Genomic DNA, 21220 nt, shown 5'->3' with positions numbered 1-21220 from the left:
AACCTTATATGTTATATGTTAAAGAGTATTAGACAACGATTCATTATATGGGGGAAAATGAGGTAACGTACATGATACGTTATAAGAAACTTGCCCCCGTTGAAGTCATCTCTCATAACTATCAGTGTTTAACATAAATACATGATTAATTAATTAGAGCTGGTACCTGTGACGTTAAAAGAAAACACTTTACAATTGAATGTAAGTAGATAATGAATGAATATTGTAGGTGCTGCTCATAAGCAAAGTATTTCCCTCCGCTTAAAAGGGAAAATACATATCCAACTTAACGCTCAACCTCTCGCCAGAAAAAAGAAACAAGGAAACTAGCATCACATCATTAAATTCAAATTTCCGTAATTTAGGATTGCTGATAATTAAGCACATAATCCAAAATTCTAAAACGATGATAGTAATTAGAAGAAACGTGCGTGTTTTATATCCTTAGCTGCAATTTCTTCTATTAAGGAATAAAGTTGATACATTAACCCATAATCAAACGCACACAGAACGCAACCAAACCCAATCAAACCATCCTAAGGTATATATGCAACAAACTACAAATACTTAGTTTTAGCAAATCCAAAACAAAAGATTTAAGAGCATAAGAGAAAAGAGTGACGACTACATGACACAAAATCACCAAGCAAACAAGCACGCACTAACTAGAGCAACATCCAACTCTCTTGAGAGCAGAAACATCATCTTTAACATTGATCTTCTCCCCCTTAGCAGGAACAGCAGAAGCCGCATCATCACCAGCTTCCACCGCCTTCTTGCTTACAATCCTATAAATCTGAGTCAAAACCTCCGAAAAGGCATTCTCGACATTTGTAGCTTCAAGAGCCGATGTCTCCATAAAATAGAGTGATTCTTTCTCAGCCAAAGATTTGCCATCTTCGGTTGATACTGCGACAAGGTGGCGGAGGTCCGATTTGTTACCGATGAGCATGACGACTATGTTCGGGTCTGTGTGGTCCCTTAGTTCTTTTAGCCATCTCTCAGCGTTCTCGAATGTGGAGTGGCGAGTGACGTCGTAGACAAGTAATGCTCCTACAGCGCCTCGATAGTAGGCACTGGTTATGGCTCGGTACCTGACATTGGGAAGAAGTGACTATTAAGCTTCCAAGAAAAGGGATCAGAATTGTAAATAGATACTGGATGATAAAGGGTAAATTTCACTAAAGCCCCAGTAAATTCGGCATTTAACCCCGAAGAAGTATGAAACTTTCACTTAAGCCCCATTAAGTTTGGGAATTCCAGAAAACTTCCAAAACTTTTTGATTTTTTTCACTTAACCCCAATAATAGAGTAAGCCAGTATTTTTGGGTTCCCAAACAGTGAATAACACATAAACGCCATATAGAAGTCCAACTTCTTGATATACAGTATAAATCAAGATCCAAGTGAAACCAAACCCTAATTTAGAAGGTTGATTGCAGATACACCACGTATACACTTATAAACAAAACAAGATCCAAGTGTAACCAAACCATAATTTATAGGGTTAATTGCAGATACACCACTTATACACTTATAAAACAAGATTCAAGTGTAACAAAGACATAATTTGTACACTATTTATACACTATGAGAGTGTCCGGCTGTCTGCCATTTATACCCTCTAAACTATATTTTATTGCCACTTACAACCCTCCCCACCCAACCCCCCACTCCCACACTATGAGAGTGTCCGGCCGTCTGCCATTTATACCCTCTAAACNCCCCCCCCCAAAAAAAAAAAAAAAAAACCCAAAAAAACCTTCACTCCAAAAGAAGAAGAAAAATACTCCAGACAGTATTATTCTCACGTTTGGTTGAGATCTCATGTGGAATCATGTGATAAATTACCTTTTTGCCCCCAATTAAGTGGAAAAAAGATTAAAAATTACCCTCTAAATTGAGGGGGAAAGTGTGACGCCATTGCCGTACCATGGGGTAAATGCTAATAAACAGTTTGATAAAGTGGAAGAATATCACAGTACAGGGATGTATCTGTAATTAACCTTAATTAATAATGCTCAGTAGTTTGTTCAAGTGTTTTTCAATAGAAGTTCTTCCTAAATTTCCATTACAGAATCCAAAAATAACCTGACCATGATTGCAATTATAGTATTTCAAGTTTAACGCTATATGATGATCAACTGCCCCCGATAAGATAGCTGAATTATAGGAATTATTGAATTTAAATCAATTCATGTATTCATTCATAATGCCCATACGTGCAATACTGATTCAAATTCAGATTAGAATTTTAAAATTACAAATTTGAACTGCTAGATGTGAACTTCTACAAGTCAACTAGCTAGAAACCAGACCTTGAATGGTTTCAACTTGTTTTAACCATAAATCATATATTCTTAAAATCAACTTTTCAATTTTTTATGAAATGATTATTTTTCCCACTTGATACATGATTAAAAACATGTTGAAACCTTTGTGAATTTTGTTTCTATGTAGCCCATATGAATTAAAGCCCATCCAATGGTAGGAATTTGTAATTTTAAAATCAAAGTTCTAAATCTGAATCAGTAGTACTGTATCTAAAATACTATCAACAATAGCCTAGTCAAACCCTATATGTGCGTGTGAAACTATAGCATCTTGTGTATAAACATTTAAGGTTAAACGACAAGCTAACAAGTTATATTTCATTAGAAAATACTGCACAGAATAAATACTTTATGACAAGATATTCTTTAAATAATAAAAAAAGAAACAAGATATGAACAAGCTGTCTTAATTTACAGTAATAACTACTACTGCATTTGATGATGGCCTATGCCAAAAGGCACTAAATTCTATAAGCTTGCATTAACATAATTATCAACACTCGGCCTTACATCGTCCATTACACGAACCTAGACCTTCAGGTTTTAACATTGCTTAGAAAGACATAATAATTTGGTGTAATAAATATAATTTCCAATTTAACAATATTGACACTTGAACCCAAGACCTCAAGTAGACTATATTGAGGATTAACCACGAACTTTTGAAACTTGATGCCCTAATATCATGTCAAAAATCACAACATTCAAAAGTTTTAAACTAACATAGTTCTCACAACTTCGAAAGATATTTCTTCAAACATTTCAATTCCCCAAAATGGCAGATATTGGCAGTTTTTACGTGCATTATTAGTTATTCACCTTTAGCTGTATGAATAGGGAGAGTTTCTGATCAGAGTAAAGAACAAGGTAATATCTCGACATGATCATGGTTGGACATAACATAGCATCAAAAGAAACTTTCTCCTCTTTCTCTTTTTTGACAAACAAAAATAAGAAGATTCAAGGAAGGACTAACCAATAACCCAGTGTGTTGAGATTTAACAACCACCACAACATTAACTATACTAACCCTAATTCCCTAAAGTAGATTGCCCTAAGTATGCACTAATTACAAATTACACATAGATTGCAGCAGGTTATGGGAGACCTTGTGGATGAGGCTCAGTCTGCATTTGTTCAAAGCAGATTGATTTACAGCAACAAGTTAGTGGGCCATGACTTAGTCAAACATTATGATGAAGCATATTAACCCAAGATGTGTGATAAATATTGATAATCGAGCAAGGAGACTCTCTTGTTGTGTATGGAATACCTAACAATATTAAGTATGTTGAGGAATGAAAAGATCTTTCACTATCATGGTCTAGGTTGGAAACTACTCACCTCAAATCAGCTGATGACCTTTTGTTATCACGTCTACTAGCAAATCCAAATAAATATTCTATATAATTTGGCAGGGTTGATGATGATGCAAAAGTGCATATTCTCCATGAACTTGGATATAAAGAAGGAAGCTTCCCCATCAAATATTTAGGATTGCCTAAGGCTCTCCATATCTAATAACAGTATTCTAATTAAAAAGATCAATCAGAAGATTCAAGTTTGGCAAGATAAACATTTATCTTTTGCAGGGAGATAACATCTAACTAAGAGTGTATTTTTGGGGTGCAACTCTTTTGGTCCATAACAATATTCTTTCTCTTAAAAGTGCTAAAACAGGTGGATGCTATTTGAAGAAATTATCTATGGGGATCCTCACATGACTCTCCAAGAATTTCTTTAGTTGCTTGGGATAAAATTTGTCAAAAATATAGTGGGGGAGTTCTCTGCAACTATGTGGAGTAAACCAGCTGCAATGAAGCTCCTATGGACTATTCATGTTAAAGAAGACTGGCTTTGAATTAGGAGGATACATGACAAAATCTTTGGAATGTTCAACCAAAGGTGGGTGACCCATGGCTATGGAAGCAACTTCTGAAAGTAAGGGATCAGGCTTTGTGTATGTAGGGGTATATTGACGGGTTTCTTTCAAAAATGCAACACTGGGGTTCCTTTGGTAAGTTCAAAAGCTCAGGTGCTTATACTGATTTGTGTTTTGATCTTCCTCTAGCTGAATAGCATAAAACTGTGTGGGGGATTAAACAGAAATCCACGTCAGGTGGAAGAGAGAAATGTGAAATGTGCAAAAACACTCATTTTTCCTTTGGTTAGTGGCTAATCATAAGCCATTAATAGAAGATAGATTAAACAGAATGGGGATTTCTTTAGCAAACAGATGCTTAATATGTGCTGAAGCTAATGAAGACCATTACCACCTCTTCTTCTCATGTAGAATCTGCTGAGATATGGAAAAATATCATGAGTTGGCTAGGATTTAAAACTAGGAGTTGTGAATGGGAACCGGTGATGATTTGTTCTATTAGACATTTAAACAGGAGATCCTTTGCCATAGACGTTAATAGAGCTGCACTGGCAGTCACTGTCTATTACTTATGGCATGATAGATAATAGCAGACTGCATGGGAAGCGAGAATGATGTTTGGAAAGAATTATCAAATATGCAAAAAAATATGTTCTCACTACCAACCTCTATATTGCATAGTAATGTACCAGTGAGATATTAAGATTGAATTGAGAGCCTGTAAGCACATGGATTTGTAAACTCAGGTATGTCCGATGTGATACATGTATATAAAGGTGCTATGATATATAAAATTCATTAACCCAAAAAAATAAAAATAAAAATTAAGAATTTAGGGTTGGCTTAGGATGTTATCAAAGGCGAGCACCTAATGCGCCCTACGATTCGGGGCAGTGGCAAAGCTCCTCGTATATGATGTGACAGTGCCTTATTGCGCCTCGCAAGTGCTCCGATGAATGACGCATCATTCAGAGTGCATGCAAGGCATAGCCTCATTTATTTTTGTTCTCAATCGGATCTTTATACATAAAAATCCATACCCAGAAAAGAAAATTAAACTCATTAGGGGTTTTTATTAAATAGATTAAGGAGTCGAACTCATTCTCATTTAATATTTGATTTTACTTTGAGCCTTTGATAGCATTTTGAGTTGACTTTTGATTTGGAATTTAAGAAGTTTTACTACTATGTTAGGTATGCTAGCATTATGAATTAAGACCTTTTTTTATGTGGTAGTAGATATTATTTGTATTGACATATTGGTAGTAGATATTATTTGTATTGACACATTTTTTATGTGAAAATTCATAAAGGTTGTCATTCTTGATTATCTAGTCCTGTAAAATTATGTGGGGTGTGCGTCTCACTTAATTCTGGCGAGTGCATTGCTTTGTGCCTTGCGCATGCGCATGTAAATGGACTTCACATCCCGCATTGCGCATCACGCATTGATAACACAAGTTAGCTACGTGAAGCATTTTCTTCCATTAAATTAATAACTATTGCATCCTTTTTTCACAACCTTCATCTGATTCTGTGTAGATGTACTCCAATGACTATTACTTCACTAGAACAATCCTATCATTTCCTGTAACCACATGTATTATTGGCCTTTGTTATACAAACCCAAAGCCAAAATATCTTAAGTCACTTCTCCCTCTTATCCTGAATTAGAGTAACATCCACCCTTCTTACAAGTATACTCATTTCTTATCCCATCTCTCAGTATTTTGTACTCATCCATCCCAAGATTCTCTTTTTTCTATACCCATATTTTTTTTCATTTTATCACTTAATTAACCAGCATTATGATCTATGAAAACATTGTTGGCTTTATAATCATCCTACAATATTTTCATTTAAGTTCATAGGCATTCCCCAATTACACTTTCGAATATTTACACTTCAACTACTATTGTCTATGGATCATATCTTCCCGGATCTTGCCACTTTGATGAATGCAATCCTAACAAAAAAGAAACCACAAACACAAACATAAAGAATGTGTGGTTTTACAAAATTCCATGCATTCACCAGAGTGAGGAATTATTTTCTTTATTTTAAAGGCACTTCAAGAGGTACTTCTGTTCCCTGCTCAAGTTAATCTCTCTATGTGACGAGATCTTTATATTAGGATTTTATTTCAACCAAAACTAGAACATAATAAGCCTAATTTAAGTTCAATATCTCTCCCCCTCCTTATTTCAACACTAGTAAACTCTTCTTTATTTATTTTATTACATCTCTTTTGTCTCATAAACAACATTTAAGATCTTCACACGACCTTGAAGGCAAAGCAACCACATGGGCGGACAGCACCAATTTTCTTCTAGACTTTGATATCAAACTATATTCTACTCACAACTTTATCTTATTAGCTTCATAAATAATCAAAGACTAGTTATAGTTTTGTCCCATGTGTATTAGCATGACCTATGAAAACAATCTAACTGCAGATAAAATCAAAATATATGTATAATGTTCATGTCTTCGCAATAAATAAGGCAAACATCCAAGTCAGTAGTATTGCCTATAATACTTTCCCCTAGTTGTCCGGTATAACCTGAAATCAAGAAATAATCAGTTTTTCTAACATATATTGACCATAGAGACATTAGGTTGGCAATTACGGGCACAGCTGATACGGACAAATTCAACCCTTACTTTCCCCATTCTTTATAGATTTGAATGCAAAGTATAGAATGTTATTTAGTAAATTAGGCAGAGAGAGAGAGAGAGAGAGAGAGAGAGAGAGATTTGTATAACTTACAGAATTTCTCAATTACAAGATTCTACAACTTGTATAATTTATATAAGTTCTAACCAGTAAAAGTAAAGGTAACCCCAACAAGAATAAATTTAAAAGACAATATGCTTTCTGCAAATGAACATTAGAATTCTGCAACAGGACCATAGTGGTTGGTCTAACCCAACATAAAAATCATGATCGCATTGAAAAAGTTGCGGCCCCCACAACTAATTTCTGTACTTTAGGATACTTGCCAAAGCTTGCAGGAACAATTCTAAATTGCATGTAAAGTTATGATGCAAAGGTCCTGAGCTGCACAAAATTGTGTTGTGTATAACTGTATTGTGATTCTTTACTATTTTTTTATTATAATGCTGAATCTCGAAATACATCAATTAGGAGAGCAATAAGGTTATAGGACAAAGAGTACTAAAGGTGGACCTAAAAGAACTTCGTTAAACTCAATTAAAAATGATATGACAGTAGTTAACTCGCCAAAGGAGATGGTCATCAATAGAACTGAATGAAATGAATGAAATGATAGCATTCATGTACACGGCGCCAAAAACTATGGTAAAAGCTTTGTTGTTGTTTTTATTGTTGGTTGTATGCTTGTCATTAATTCATTATTGTTGTTGCAATGCATTAGGTTTTATTCAACTATTCTTAACACTAATAAAACTTGATCCGCTTAAGGGGAAAAAAACACTAATGAAACATATGTTGAAACATATGTCAATAAGGGGGGAGAAACTTGGTTAATTGATGCGAAACGGGGTAGAGGGTCTATCAGAATCAGCGATTTAATTCGAATAACGCACTGTTTCGCCAAAATTCAATGATGATCTTCGACAGGAAATTAATTCGAACAATTAATGTGACAGATGGATTTTAACAAGATGTGCAACGATAATCATAACAATTCCACTCCCAAATATTTTAATCGCAATATTAATTATCATTTCGCAAGTTCTAAAATCAATATCAAAATTAACAGTCACAATATTAATTATCATTTCGCAAGTTCTAAAATCAATATCAAAATTAACAGTCACATGTTCAGTTACTCTCAACTCACAATATAATTTCGCAAGTTCTAAAATCAATATCAAAATTAACAGTCACATGTTCAGTTACTCTCAACTCACAATATAATTTAAGCAGTGATTATATGATAAGAGTTTAGAGATTGAAATATTCATGCAATTAACTAATAAAACGAGAATAACAGAAAAATAATAGAACGAAGTTATACCATAGTTGGACTGAACATCATATCCAAATGAATTGGACTCGGGTCTGATCAACAAACCAGATCCGAAATCTTCTCTGTGAGTTCTTCGGAGAGAGAGGTGAAGCGGGCGGCGGGTCTGTCTGACGACGAGGGCGAACGACGAGTGGGCGCAAGATCCGATGACGACGAGGGTGACGCGTGACCGAGGCCGCAGCCGAGCGAGGGTGCGCGTGTCGGCGTCGACGATGTGGCCATGAATGGTTGCCGCAAAATTCATCGCAAACACCTGCGATGTGCACCGACGCGGCGCTGCTTGAAAGTGGAGGGCAGGGATCCTGCCGGTAGTAGGCTTAGAGGGAGAGGAGAGTGGGGTCGGTGCTGTTCAGCGGCGGTGAGACCAGGGGGAGGGCCTCATGCTCGTGGTGACGAGAAAGGAGGAACAAGGGAAAAGGCGGCAGCTTTGTTGGGAGGAAAGGCCGAGGCAAGGCGGGTGTTTATAGGGGGCAAGGGATGGCGAGGCGGTCGAGGTGGGAGGTCCGGTGGTTGCCTCTGATTGTGGTTAGGGAGTTGGCCGGCGGTTCTGTTGATGCCCAAAGAGAGCTGTGGGAGGGGAGTCGGGGTTTGTGGAGGAGGGGGTGGCAGCGTTGGTTTGCAAGTGCGTCGGAAAGAGAAGTGGAATCGGAACTCGGAGTTTGTACGTGAGTGGGAGAGAGGAGTCTGGCGGCTGAGACAAAACAAAAAAGAACTGAACAACCTAGGGTTTCACACCCAAGGTTCAGGTTTCACACCCTAAACTCAATATTTCATTCTTCAATATTCAATTCTTCAATAATTCTCAAGTCTCATACAACCTTATTATAAAGAAAACTACTACGTGCACACAACGTGCAAACAAAATAGGAAACAAATAAAAATCCCTCAAATCACTCAACTACCAAATTAAAACCTAATTCGAAATTCAAATTTAAACTACCAAATTTAAATTAAAATTCGAAATTCAAATTAACTACTAAAAACTAAAATAATTAAAGTTCAATTACAAATATAGAAATGTCATTCTTGTCCTCATCATTAATGGCACATCAAGATGCTCTCTTCCAGCAGCACATCGAAGACTAGGGATAGATTATCAACTTCAACAGCAAATTAAAAAGATGATAATGGAGAAAAAAATACATGTTTACCAGTTACCGGCCAACTGTGAGTATAAGATAAGGTTTTTTAAAGGCTGTCTGTGTAGGATACTCACTGGACAACCGCTCATCAGCTTCAGCTTCTGGATGAATAGAGCATGAGGCAATATAATTATTAAAAAAAAGACAGCGGCATTCAAGAGGTCTCTCAAGGTAGAGAAGCCAGAATTTCCCATATAACTAAGGTCAGCATTAATCAAGTGGGGATATAGTTACATAGATCATGTCCATCATGTAGAAAGGATTGTGTTGATCACGCGATCAGATCAAAACATGGATAATTAGGTGTATAAAAGCGGCTTTAGGAGCATAAGTCTTCATGCATGACGGGTAGGGGTGCAAATGGATTAGATATGGATTGCATGATACTTACAATATCCGTATCCATTTACTAATCAGATATATTAATACGAATATGAACATGGTTCGGTAAGGAAATACCACAGTCCATATGCATCGAAATCGAATACACATAGAAACAAAACGGATATGAGGAAAATTGTAAGTGATGTGACTAACATAGATACATGATCACAGAAAATAGGATAAAGAAAATGATCAATAATTTGAAGGATCCTGCTAACCAGCTGGTACAACTTTTGCTTGATTGACATAGTGGAAATTGGTAGACCAACATGGAGGAATAAACTTCTTTCTAAATAATCTCGATGTGTAGGACCATTCTTGTAACTAGATTTGACAATAGGCTAAATATAAAAGAAATGATAATTCACTAGGAAAAGGTAGCCCTTTTGTTGAGATATATATTATATATGATTTTCAAAAAAATAATAACACAAAATTATCAATAGAGGATAGCGTCGATTGGCGGTGAGTGAGGCACCAATAAGGCTATTTGGGGCTATTGTGGCAAAATAGCGTAAAAAGCACAAAATTAAGTAGCGATCTAACTTAAATATGTATAAATATTCAAAAAACTTAAAGAAAAATCTAGAAGATCTAAAAATGCATTCCTAAACATGAAATAGACATGTAACTATTACAAAATATCGAAAAGGACATGGAGGAAGAGTTGAAGAATCGTCATCTTCGAGAAGATGAGCTAAGCGGTGAGAGGATTGCAGTAGGACGAGCTCACGGCAAGAGAATGTGAGAGGAGGTGTTGTGGTGGTGAAATGAGGTGCTAAGGCAAGTGCTGGAAGATGTGGGAGGCGGGAAACGGCGGCGAGAAAACGCCGAAACTCAGGGGAGGAGGCGGGATGAGGTGGGAGACAGTGACCTTATTGAGGGCTAGGGTTTTTTTTAGAGTTGGATCGTGTAGGAAGATTCAGGAGGGAAAAACCACGATCGGTAATGACTTGAAACATCAAGTCTTGCAAATGCGGGTCAGGTTTAATTAAAGAATAAATCTGAAACTACTTTTTAATAGCGGTCCATGGGCGAATTTTATCCGCAATCGCCCACAATTCACCACTGTGGCGCACTATTGGCCGCTTCTGCGAGCGAAAAGCACATACTCCGCAATATATATCACCGCTATTTGGCGATATCGTTGCAAAAGGGTTGCTAACGCTATTAGCGTTGTTATTGCAGTGTCGTTTACTGCTATTTATAATAGTATGATAACGTTATCAAATGTAAGTAAATAACAAAGTTAGCAACATTCATCCTTACACCCAAAAAGTAATTAGTAAAAAGAGGAGATCATAATTTAAATTTGAACATGTACACCCTCTAACTCAACATTTCTGCATTATTACTCTCCACAAAAAAGCTTCAACGCCATACAAGTAATTCTAGATTGAATGCTCTTTAACTAGGGCTCAATTCATCACTAGACTCTCGAATAAAAGCTCTTCCAACTTACAAAACAAAGACTCATCCCCTTCTCTTCTATACATGTCCGAAAGAAAGATCCGCTAATTTGATGAATGTTTTACACAAACCCTTCTTCTAAACAATAAAAGGTCATATGGTAGAATGATGAGAAGATAGGACGAAGCTGATGGAGATGGGTCCACCACCTGCAGAGGGACAAGCGTTTCCAAGTGGTAATTCTTTGATCAACCCAATCAATGAGAGATGGTCAATAGTATCTAATGAGATATAGTTTTACTTGGGAGGCCAAAATATGATAGAGAATAAGCCCGCTCAACAATTTAACATAAATGTAGCCATCTCATCAAGATATTCTTCTTTGTTGAGGTTGTAGACAAAGGATTTATAAAAGTTCACATTCAAGCTAGAGATATATTCAAAGGCATAGAGAAGTCCTTCGGGATTGTTGAAAGATCACCTATCTCTCGGGAGCAACGGGAATACATCAACAAAATGCAAGTTTGCAAAATCATAATGACATGGGCAGTTATCAACTCTTTGAATGAGACAACCACTGACACTCTTAAGGAAATTCTCATGAGAACATTGGACCCGAGGATGAAGAGTTATGGAGATAGAGGATCACCTAGCTTTAGACCTTTAAGACAATGAACGAGTGTAAAGCTGGTTATGAGCTAGTTCATCCGATCTCATTAACCCCGAGGACATATTTATACCTTTGAATCAATCTTCGGCTTGCAATCAACTTCCACAACTCCTTCCGGCCCAACCTCAACAAAAGTAGATATTGATGACATGACGACATCTATTTTAAATTGTAACATGAACTCACTCTATATCCTCTACCTTGGCGCCTTGATTAAAAGTTGCATCTCTCATAGATCCATTTAGTAACTTTTTTATTGGTCGGTTTGATCAAAGTCTTGCTTCTTGGAATAGCTCTTCTATTTAGGTGCATTTTTAGCGAGGCTGCGTTGATGTCTGGTTCATTTTTTTTTTTTTCATAATAATCAAATGGTGAGAAATTATGTTATAAATCAATGCTCTTCTATTTTGGGTGCATTAGTGTTGGCTTATCTTATATTGTTGCTTGCTTGTTAGACATAAGCATATGCGATGAAGTAAAACACTATGGTTAGTAATTATATCCCAGCTTTCAGATCACCCGCCTTTTCTTTAGAGATCTTAAGGCCCAATTGATGAGCCAATAAATTTGGATGTATTCCATCAAACCAATGTTTGTTCTCTTGCTCCAAATAGAACAGTATAGGATAGCTTGTATGAACATTGCTTGAGACTTGAGCTCCACAAATGCTCATTGATGCTTGCTCGCCCATTCGTATTTGGTGTACTCTTCTGTTTGATTCACTTTAAGTATACACAAGGTATCTTGTTAACTTTAACTACACTATATTGCCTACATCTCTCAAGGTAATAGAATCATTCTCATTAACTCCGTCCACTCTATTATATGTCCTTCTACTATCTACTAGGATGGATTATACAAACCACTGATCGAATCCATCAATCCTTCTTTCGGATTGTCACAGAAGAGGCAAAGAGATCCTTTTTTTGGTAACTTAAAAGTGAGTTTTCCCAAACTATAGTGGTGCATTGGATCTATTTTAAGAGCATTCAATTTAGTCTTAATTGCTAAATGGTTGTGAAGATTATTTACGAAGAGCAATATGTTGGGTCCTTTTGTTTTGATGATGATTTACAAACAATTTACATCTAATGTTGTTTGTCTAGTGTTTGTGTTTTGTATCTATTCTAGACAAACAACATGTTGGAGGATGAATGGAATCGAGCTTTAACGATCATATCCAATGGAGGTTGGCGGAATAGTGGAGTGAAGCCATGCAATTCAAGTTAAATATTCAGTTCAAGCTTCATCCGCAAGTTTACCAAGTCGTGCTCATTGAAGACCTTCATCAAGCTTGGGTAATTAGTTTAGGAGTTTATATTATGTGTGTTGGTACCTTAAGCTCAATCATATACACACATACACGTTTTGGTTTTGTATATATATATATATACATATACATACATACATACATATACATACATATATGTTTTGGTTTAGCTATATAGATATGAAACAATATATATCTTCATATACACTTTTATGTGTTTCATATTCTATTGGATTTGGAAAAATATTGTGTTTTTTATTTACATGGTTTATAGACTTAACAATAATAGTTTGTATCTTTTATCAAGTCTATAAAATCAGTTTATAGAGTTTCAAAACATGGTTTAGCAAAAATATCAAAAAAATGTGTTTCGTATTTTCATGTTTTGGACTAGTTTTAAAAAATGATGAGTTTTCACAAATGTGAAGTGCAATTTTAAAAATTCTTTTTGTAACATGTTCATTAACATGTTTATAAACATTTCCCAAAGTTTTATATTTTTTAGAATTTATTTGCTATTTTTAAAAGGCACTTCAAAAATCAGATTTTCTGTTTCAGTCAGACTGATACAGTGTTATCAGTCGACTGATGAATATGTTCAGTCGACTGAAGAAATCGTCTGGAATAACAAAAAGTTTTTGCTTTGTTTTAGTCGACTAACCAGCCGACTGATGAGGTCATCAGTCGACCGATCAAGTCATCAGTTGACCGACGAGCTGGATGCTGACTCTAATGTCAGCTCATCAGTCGACTGATCAGTCGACCGATGGCCCAACGGTTAGTTTTTTTTAGTTTTTTTGTTTTTATCTTTTTGCTGGGTTTTGTTAGTTTCTTCTTGGCTTTTGGGTTTCCTATAAATACTCCAACATTCCTCAGTTCATAAAATATGAAGAGAAAAGTTTTAAAAGAGTTTACAAATTTTGTTTAAGGGGTTTAAGTTTGTTTAAGAGTTTTGTTTGTGAAGAAACTTTTACAAGAGCAAGTGGAGTCATCCTTTGGTATTTGAGCATTCACTCTTCTCCCTCTCTCTTGTCATCATAGAGAAGTTTTCTTAAACTCAATTCTAACTATTTATTATTTTTTATCTTAATTTTCATAAGCTAGATTTTATATTAAGTTTATAATTGTTTTACTCTTTGTTTACACACACAACCATTGAGCTTATTGTATTTTCATACATAGTATGGGTTGTGGGGATTGTGTGATTTAGAGTGTGAGCTTTCATTGTGTTTTTATCCATAGTAGAGAACAATCATTTATTGTATTGAGTTATTATTATGAGATTCACTTTGTATTATACTAGTACACTAAGAGGAGTGTGTGGTGAGAGACGAGTTCGTCCCAAGAGGAATGCGGTAGGTGGTAATGCCTAGAAAGAAGTTGTAATTCCTAACACTTGAGGGAGACACGGGCTAGAGACCAACACTTAAGGTGGTAGTTAGTGTAGTTACATTATGAGTGATTGTAAAGTTTTCGGTGAACTAAAAAGCTGAGTGTGAGGAGCGGAGACGTAGGTCGTGAGGACCGAACTCCGTGATCATATCTTGTGTTTGAGTTTGCTTGGCGCACTTATATTTGTGTTCATCTTTATTGCCATTCTCTCATTGTTTATTTCATCCACTATATTGTTTATATCTTGTTTCACCCTTGTGTTAGTTTGTATATCCTTGCATATATATCTTGTTGCATATCATATTTGTTAGTGAGTTTTAAATTGACATAAATCGGATTAGATTAGCATAAACCCTATTCACCCCCCTCTAGGGTTCTATCCTAGTGGTATTAGGGTGCTTTCACAATACCCCTTGGATGCTTCTTGTGAAAACCAACTTTTTAACTTTAGATAAGATCTTTACATCTTGCATATTCTATTAATGACTATGCTTCACATTTTTTTAGTGTAGTGTTCTCATATCTTCTTCAGCATCCTCATCGAGTATCTATTTTCAAGTTGGACATGGTCAGACCACGCTGTGATATCAGACTTGAGCTTAGAATGATACACTACAACACCTTTACCTGCAGCTATTTGACTTTAATATTGATCTCTTAACTGCACTCAATTTCGAAAGCAGTCATTTAGATTTTAGATGGAACGGAATGCATGCATTCATTTAAATGGAATGAGGATGTGCGCTCCCTATTTCGAGAAATTTCATTACACGAACATAACTCGAATCTTTTCTAAATCTCCTTCGTCACTTAAATAGCAATGACTTGTCAGATATTGCAACATGGAAGTTTTCAAAGGACAAATTCACGCTAAGGTTTCAAAGAAGAGTTCACTGGGTGGATGCTAATTTGCCTTCTAAGTCGGTATTTCTAATCAATTGGACCATACGAACACCCCTAACCCCTCGACCCCACCCCACCCCAAAAAAAAAATTCCAAGTGACCGTGTTTTCAACTCAAAGAGCGGAATTAAGAAGATATCAAGAAGAGGAGAAGCACATCATGTTCAGTCGAGTTGTGGCTTGATTACCTACCTTTGCAACAAAGGTAGAACGATCATGCAGGTTTTAAGTCTACTTTCATCTATCTATTTCCAGATATTTTCATCTATATAAATATAGTTATTCTTTCTGATGAAAATCTCATGTTCATGCTTATTCTCAAAAAGAAAACTGTTTAACTCGTCTTGAAGTGTACAGGAAAGGTCCTCAAATTCATTTTAGCTTTTCCCAAAAAAAACTTTTTTCAGGATATTCAGATGAAATATTTTCATCCTGCAAAGTGCCGTCTACATACTCTAACTACAGCAAAAGCTACCCCCACCATTTCAAATTTTCATGAGCCAACTAAGCACATGATAAAGCGTAAAAATCAAAACTTTTTTTTTAATAAGTAAAATAGCAAGGCTGGATTTGAGCTTAACTAACTCCAATACCATTCTCGGACACTCAGATCTACAATTCTACAACTTCACCTAATAATCTGCAACAAAATTCAAAACAATCCAGATCCTAGGCTACTCAAACTCCTCAATTCACCCTATCTACCCCCTAAAAGCGAAAACGCATCTCCAAAGCCATACTAATGCAGCTAAAACAAATTAAACCCATATAATAAGAACACAAAACGAACATGGGCGCCCCTTAAAAATCATTATAAACACCTTTCTTGCCCTGCGGTGCCAGAAATTTCAAATTTTCAAAACAAAATCAGATCTTAAGCTGCTAAAACTCCTCAATTCACTCCACCTACCTCTCAAATCAAAACTAGACCCAGATGGGGAAAAAAACAAAACCAAAAACATGGGTATTCCTCAGAATCAAAAAAAAAAAGCTACCTTTCTTGTCCTGCAGTGTCCCAAATCTGAGCCTTGATCACTTTCCCATCAACATTCAAGCTCCTCGTAGCGAACTCGACCCCAATAGTGGACTTGGACTCGAGGCTGAACTCGTTCCTGGTGAACCTCGAGAGGAGGTTCGACTTGCCGACGCCAGAGTCGCCGATGAGGACGACCTTGAAGAGGTAGTCATAGTCGTCCTCTGCTCTGTAAGCGGCCATTTTTTTTTCCCTCTTCGAGAGTGAGGAGAGGCGTGGGCGAGTATCTCACTCACTCGGCTTCTTTCCTTTTTTGGTTTGAGTTTTTTTGATTTGGGAATTTGGGTGGGTTTGGGGGGTGGTGGATTCTACGGCGGAGCGGGCGGAGCGAGACAGGTGGAGCGGCTTTTGAGGCACATGTTCGTATGAGTTTTCCGAATCATTTTGATGGGCCCCGCATAAAAAGCACTAGCTTTCCTGGGTTATTAGGGATATTTGTCCCCTCACATCTTTTGCCTTATTAGCCCCCCTCAGATAATCGGTGATTCTCGGCAGCCCTCCAGATCTTATGGTTTCTTGCAATTTAGCCCCTCAAAGATTAGATTGCCCCCGAATCAATGGTTTTTAAAAGGGTTGTTTGTAATTCGGAATTCCAAAGTATACACATTTTTAACTTTGATGCTCTAGAGTTTCTTGACAGTTTGATACCCTGAACTTTACACATTGTTTAACTTTGATATCCATAAAGTTTTTTTTTCTGACGCTTTGATGCCAAACTTTACATAAATTTCATATGCTCCCAAAGTTTTTTCATATTTTTTAACTTGATACCTCGAAGTTTACCCATTTTACACTTTGATACCCAAGTTTGGGGCATCGAAGATTAAAAAAGGTACAAACTTTGTTACAGGGAAGTGTAAGAATTGTCAAAAAAAAACTTTTAGATATTAAACAAACTGAAAAGAATGTGTAAGGTGCCACAATACAAATTACCTTTTTTCTTTTAAATAATATGGGCTTTATAAGAGAAAACATAAATGAGAGGTATTTCGGTCGTTGAAGGATCAAATTGTAAGGTCTTACGGAATTTGAAGGACTAGTAAGCAATTTCAAGGATCGAGGGACTAAGATGTAATTATTGAATATTTGAAGGACTAATATCTAAATAACTCCTTTCTCAATACTTAATTTGTCGAAGTTTACATATTTTGAAAGTCACTTAAATAGCCTATATACTTCGCCCTAAGTTGCACTAGTGTGTCCTCACAGTGTGTCCTCACATGTTTTTTCGCAGCACTTATTGTATAATGTTATTAAAACTTTCACTTATATACCCTTACTTATTTCTAGCCCTTACTTATTTCTAGCGTCACTGATATATCTTAAAATTTTTAAAATTTGTCATTAAGTACCCAAGTTTTTAAAACTAGCATTTAAATATGCTAAATGTTTAAAATTTGCATATATATACCCTTAAGTTTGCATACATGTGGGCATTTAAGTGCAAGTTTTAAAAACTCTAGGGTATTTAAGTGCATATTTTTAAAGCTTTAGGAAATACCAGTGTTGTCAGAAACAAGTGAGGGCATATTAGTGAAAGGTTTAAAAACTTTAGTGTGTACAAATGCTGCCAAAACTAGCTAGTAAGGGTATATTAGTACAAAGTAGGGAAAACTATAATGTATTTAAGTACAATTAAACTTAGTTTTTACATCATTGAATTTGTTAATGGATGCCCAAAGCCATTGCCTTTTTTTCTGGGTAATTGACGAATATCTTTCGGATTCTGATCCTCTTTGCTACCAAAAAAAAGTTGAGGGACCACCGCTACTTAAGCACAACTATAGATTATCTAATGGGTGGTTACGATTCTTTCCTTGAATGCAAATTAGAAACGTGTGCAATACATGGGGATATGGTGAGTGTTAGAATTAAAATATATCACAATCATGAAGAAATGGCGAACGCGACGAAGAACCAGCCAAAAAAATTGTCAGGCAGACTGGCGGGGGGGGGGGCGGTCGCGCGGCGGTCGACCGCGAACGTGCACAAAGGTCAGGAAGAGCTGGGAGCTGAAGGCAGTCGACCATATGGACACTGTAGGTCGTTTGGTTCAGTCAACCGTCGTGGTCGACCGTGAGTTTTCCTGTAGCCATTTATTCTCTGTCGGGGGTGTTCGGTCGACCGTCACGGTCTACCGTCGCGGTCGACCGCAGATGAGTTTGGGCTGGGCTTTGGGATTTTAACCCGTTTTATTTTGAGTTAGTATATAACTCTAATCCTGATTAGTTAAGGTTAAGTAAGGACGTTTTTTAGCAATCTTTGGGATAGGATTGTTGCATCCAATTGTGGGAGATTTGTGAGAGATCTAGAGCTTTATTTTAGGGTTTGATCGGTAAGATTTGTAACTCTATTTGTATTCTCTTGATTTCTAATAGTAAGAACTCCCCTCTCCTTGCCTCGTGGACGTTGGCAACTTGTCGAACCACGTTAAACTCGTTGTCTTGCTGTGGTATTGTGTTTGGCTTATTAGTTGTGATTTATTTCTTGGATTATTCGTGTCGCTTTGAGGCTTCCACCACGCACAACAATTGGTATCAGAGCTTCAGGCTTGTTCGAATGATTCACTGAAGAATTCCTATCTGAAGAGTTAGATCGACAACACGTGAGAAGCAAGCACATCAAGTTCGTCTCTTACGAAGGCGATACGGAATCTGAGTATCAATAACACAAAGATTGATGTTCCAAAGTTCGACGGTAAGATTAATTTCGGATTGTGGATGTGTCAGGTGATGGACGCCTTGGATGCATAGAATTTGGAGGTGACTCTTGAGTTACAAGAAAAACCCGCTGATATGGAGGATAAGGTTTGGAAGAAGATGAATAGTAGAGCTTATGGATGTAGGCGTCAAAAAATGCTAATAGATATCCAAACATAGAGAAGATCACTCAAAAAATCACAAGAGTTGATCGCATACTGTTTTAGAAAAATCAAGACAGTATTTATTGTCTCGCCAGCGAGACAGTGTGTTACTGTCTCGCAGCGAGACAGTGTTTACTGTCTCGCAGCGAGATAGTGTTTACTGTCCCGCAGGGAGACAGTGTTTACTGTCTCGCCAGCGAGACAGCTTTGAAATGGTCAAAAAACACCTAAATAACTGCCACACACGTGTCCATTAACTACCAAGGAACGTGGAAAACATCATGGGCGAAAATCACGTAAATAACTGCCAAAATATCGGAGTTTAAAACGTGGGAAGGCAGTTACAACAAAAACTGCCAGACAGTTGTTTTTTCCGAGACAGTATTTACTGTCTCGCAGGCCGAGACAGCAAAAACTGTCTCACTGTCTCGGCCGCCGAGACAGTAAACACTGTCTCGCCAGCCTAATTTTGTCGTTTGTTGAGTTTTTTTAGTTATATCCCAGAGGCTATAAATACCCCCCTAGGGTCATTACTGACGAGGATCGAGCATTTTATCGAGCAATTCAGAGCAGAGAGAGCAGACAAAACAGTTCTTGGTGTGATTCCTTGAGATTCGAGCTTCGACTTGATCTTAAGAAGAGTGATCGTCTTACTTTGATAAGATCTTCACTTCAAATTCTTACTTCGATAAACGAAGGAAGAATCACTAAGCCCCCTTCACGATGTGTGATTTGGCGGTCCACGAGTCAAAGCACTCCCGGCACAGGCAAAGTCCCACAAAGCAAAAGTCGATAAACGATTTTTGTGTTATTTTCCAAGAGAGTTGTAATTTTCTCAATTTTTTATTGTAATTTTCTGTAAACAATTTAAGTTTTAATGGAATCATCAATGAAAACAACTTTTGACGAAAACAAACTGGCGACCACAGTGGGAGCCAGCGGCCTCGCTGCCAAGGCCGCAGTGTCGTAACAGATCAAGATTGTGGTTAACGAAGAGATCGAATATGAGTTCGATCAGGCGAAATTCGAGGAGTATCTGTCATCCTCATCTTCAAAACCTTCCTCACCTCGTAAGTATAGGAAGGTTTCATCTTCCAAGAAAACTTTCAAGTCTGCAGTGTCGATGAAAACCGCAGGTGAAGATTCTTGCCCGATCGCTGCTGAGGAATATGCTTGCAACATCCCTGCTCCAAACGACTCTGCACCAATTAAGGAGTCGTTGATTAATGGCTCAACGGTGCTGACGAAGAGGGCTCGTCAGAGACAGTGCCAGCGCCGTGCTCAACAATTGGCTAAAGCCTTACAACAAACCGATGGGGTCCATTACTATGTGGACCTAGAGTCGAGAAAACATAAAGTGGTTCAGTTGCCTCAACGGCAAAATAACCATATTTCTGCACAACTTACGACGGAGGAATGGACCATCCTCAAAAGGGCTCGTTCAACCCTTAAAGAACGTATACAAAGGCATCAGGTGAAGGCCACCCGTGCCCGCGCCCTTCGTCAACAAACACAAGGAATCAAGAGGGAAGTGGTGTCTGAAAAGCCACCAAAGAATCGTAAAGTTTGGATTCCGAAGACGCCACAAACATCCGTTTTGGGCCCGTCTACTGCATCACCAGTGAAACCCTGGGTTAGTCCAGACTTATCAAAATTCAAGATCACAATGGCGGATCGCCTCGGTCCTTCCGCTGATGATCGAGGCAAAACACCAATCAAAGAACATCCGGATCCAGCAAATAAACCTTTGATGGTTTCTTATGCAGGGGGTCGTAAATACCCTCCTGTCAGAATTGAACAAGTCCGAAATGAGAAAATATCAATTCACTCTCGTTTAGGACCAATGAAGACTCTATGCCCGCAAGGGGGTGGATTTAAGAATTTAATCTTGGATCGCCCAGAGGCGACAACTAGTCGTCCTGT

General features: G+C 37.3%; 1 protein-coding gene across 1 annotated transcript; it reads right to left on the bottom strand.

The window, feature by feature from the left end:
• LOC109844460 (ras-related protein RIC2) lies at positions 433 to 16801 on the bottom strand. Its single transcript, XM_020413511.1, has 2 exons — positions 16397 to 16801; positions 433 to 1094 (listed from the first exon to the last, which is right to left on the bottom strand). Exons 1-2 carry the CDS (start codon positions 16615 to 16617, stop codon positions 662 to 664), a joined length of 654 nt encoding a protein of 217 aa, XP_020269100.1. The 5' UTR covers positions 16618 to 16801; the 3' UTR covers positions 433 to 661.

This window comes from Asparagus officinalis, chromosome 6, assembly GCF_001876935.1.
Source record: "Asparagus officinalis chromosome 6, Aspof.V1, whole genome shotgun sequence".
NCBI classification, from domain to species: domain Eukaryota; kingdom Viridiplantae; phylum Streptophyta; class Magnoliopsida; order Asparagales; family Asparagaceae; genus Asparagus; species Asparagus officinalis.
The sequence above is the reverse complement of the archived record's forward strand: the minus strand, read 5'-3'. Positions and strand labels throughout refer to the sequence as shown.

Excerpts from the sequence above, each read along its gene's own strand:
- LOC109844460 (XM_020413511.1), bottom strand. The coding sequence starts at position 16,617 with ATGGCCGCTTACAGAGCAGAGGACGACTATGACTACCTCTTCAAGGTC. Across the intron at positions 1,095-16,396 it reads GACACTGCAGGACAAGAAAG|GTACCGAGCCATAACCAGTG; the intron begins GTAGCTTTTTTT and ends TCCCAATGTCAG.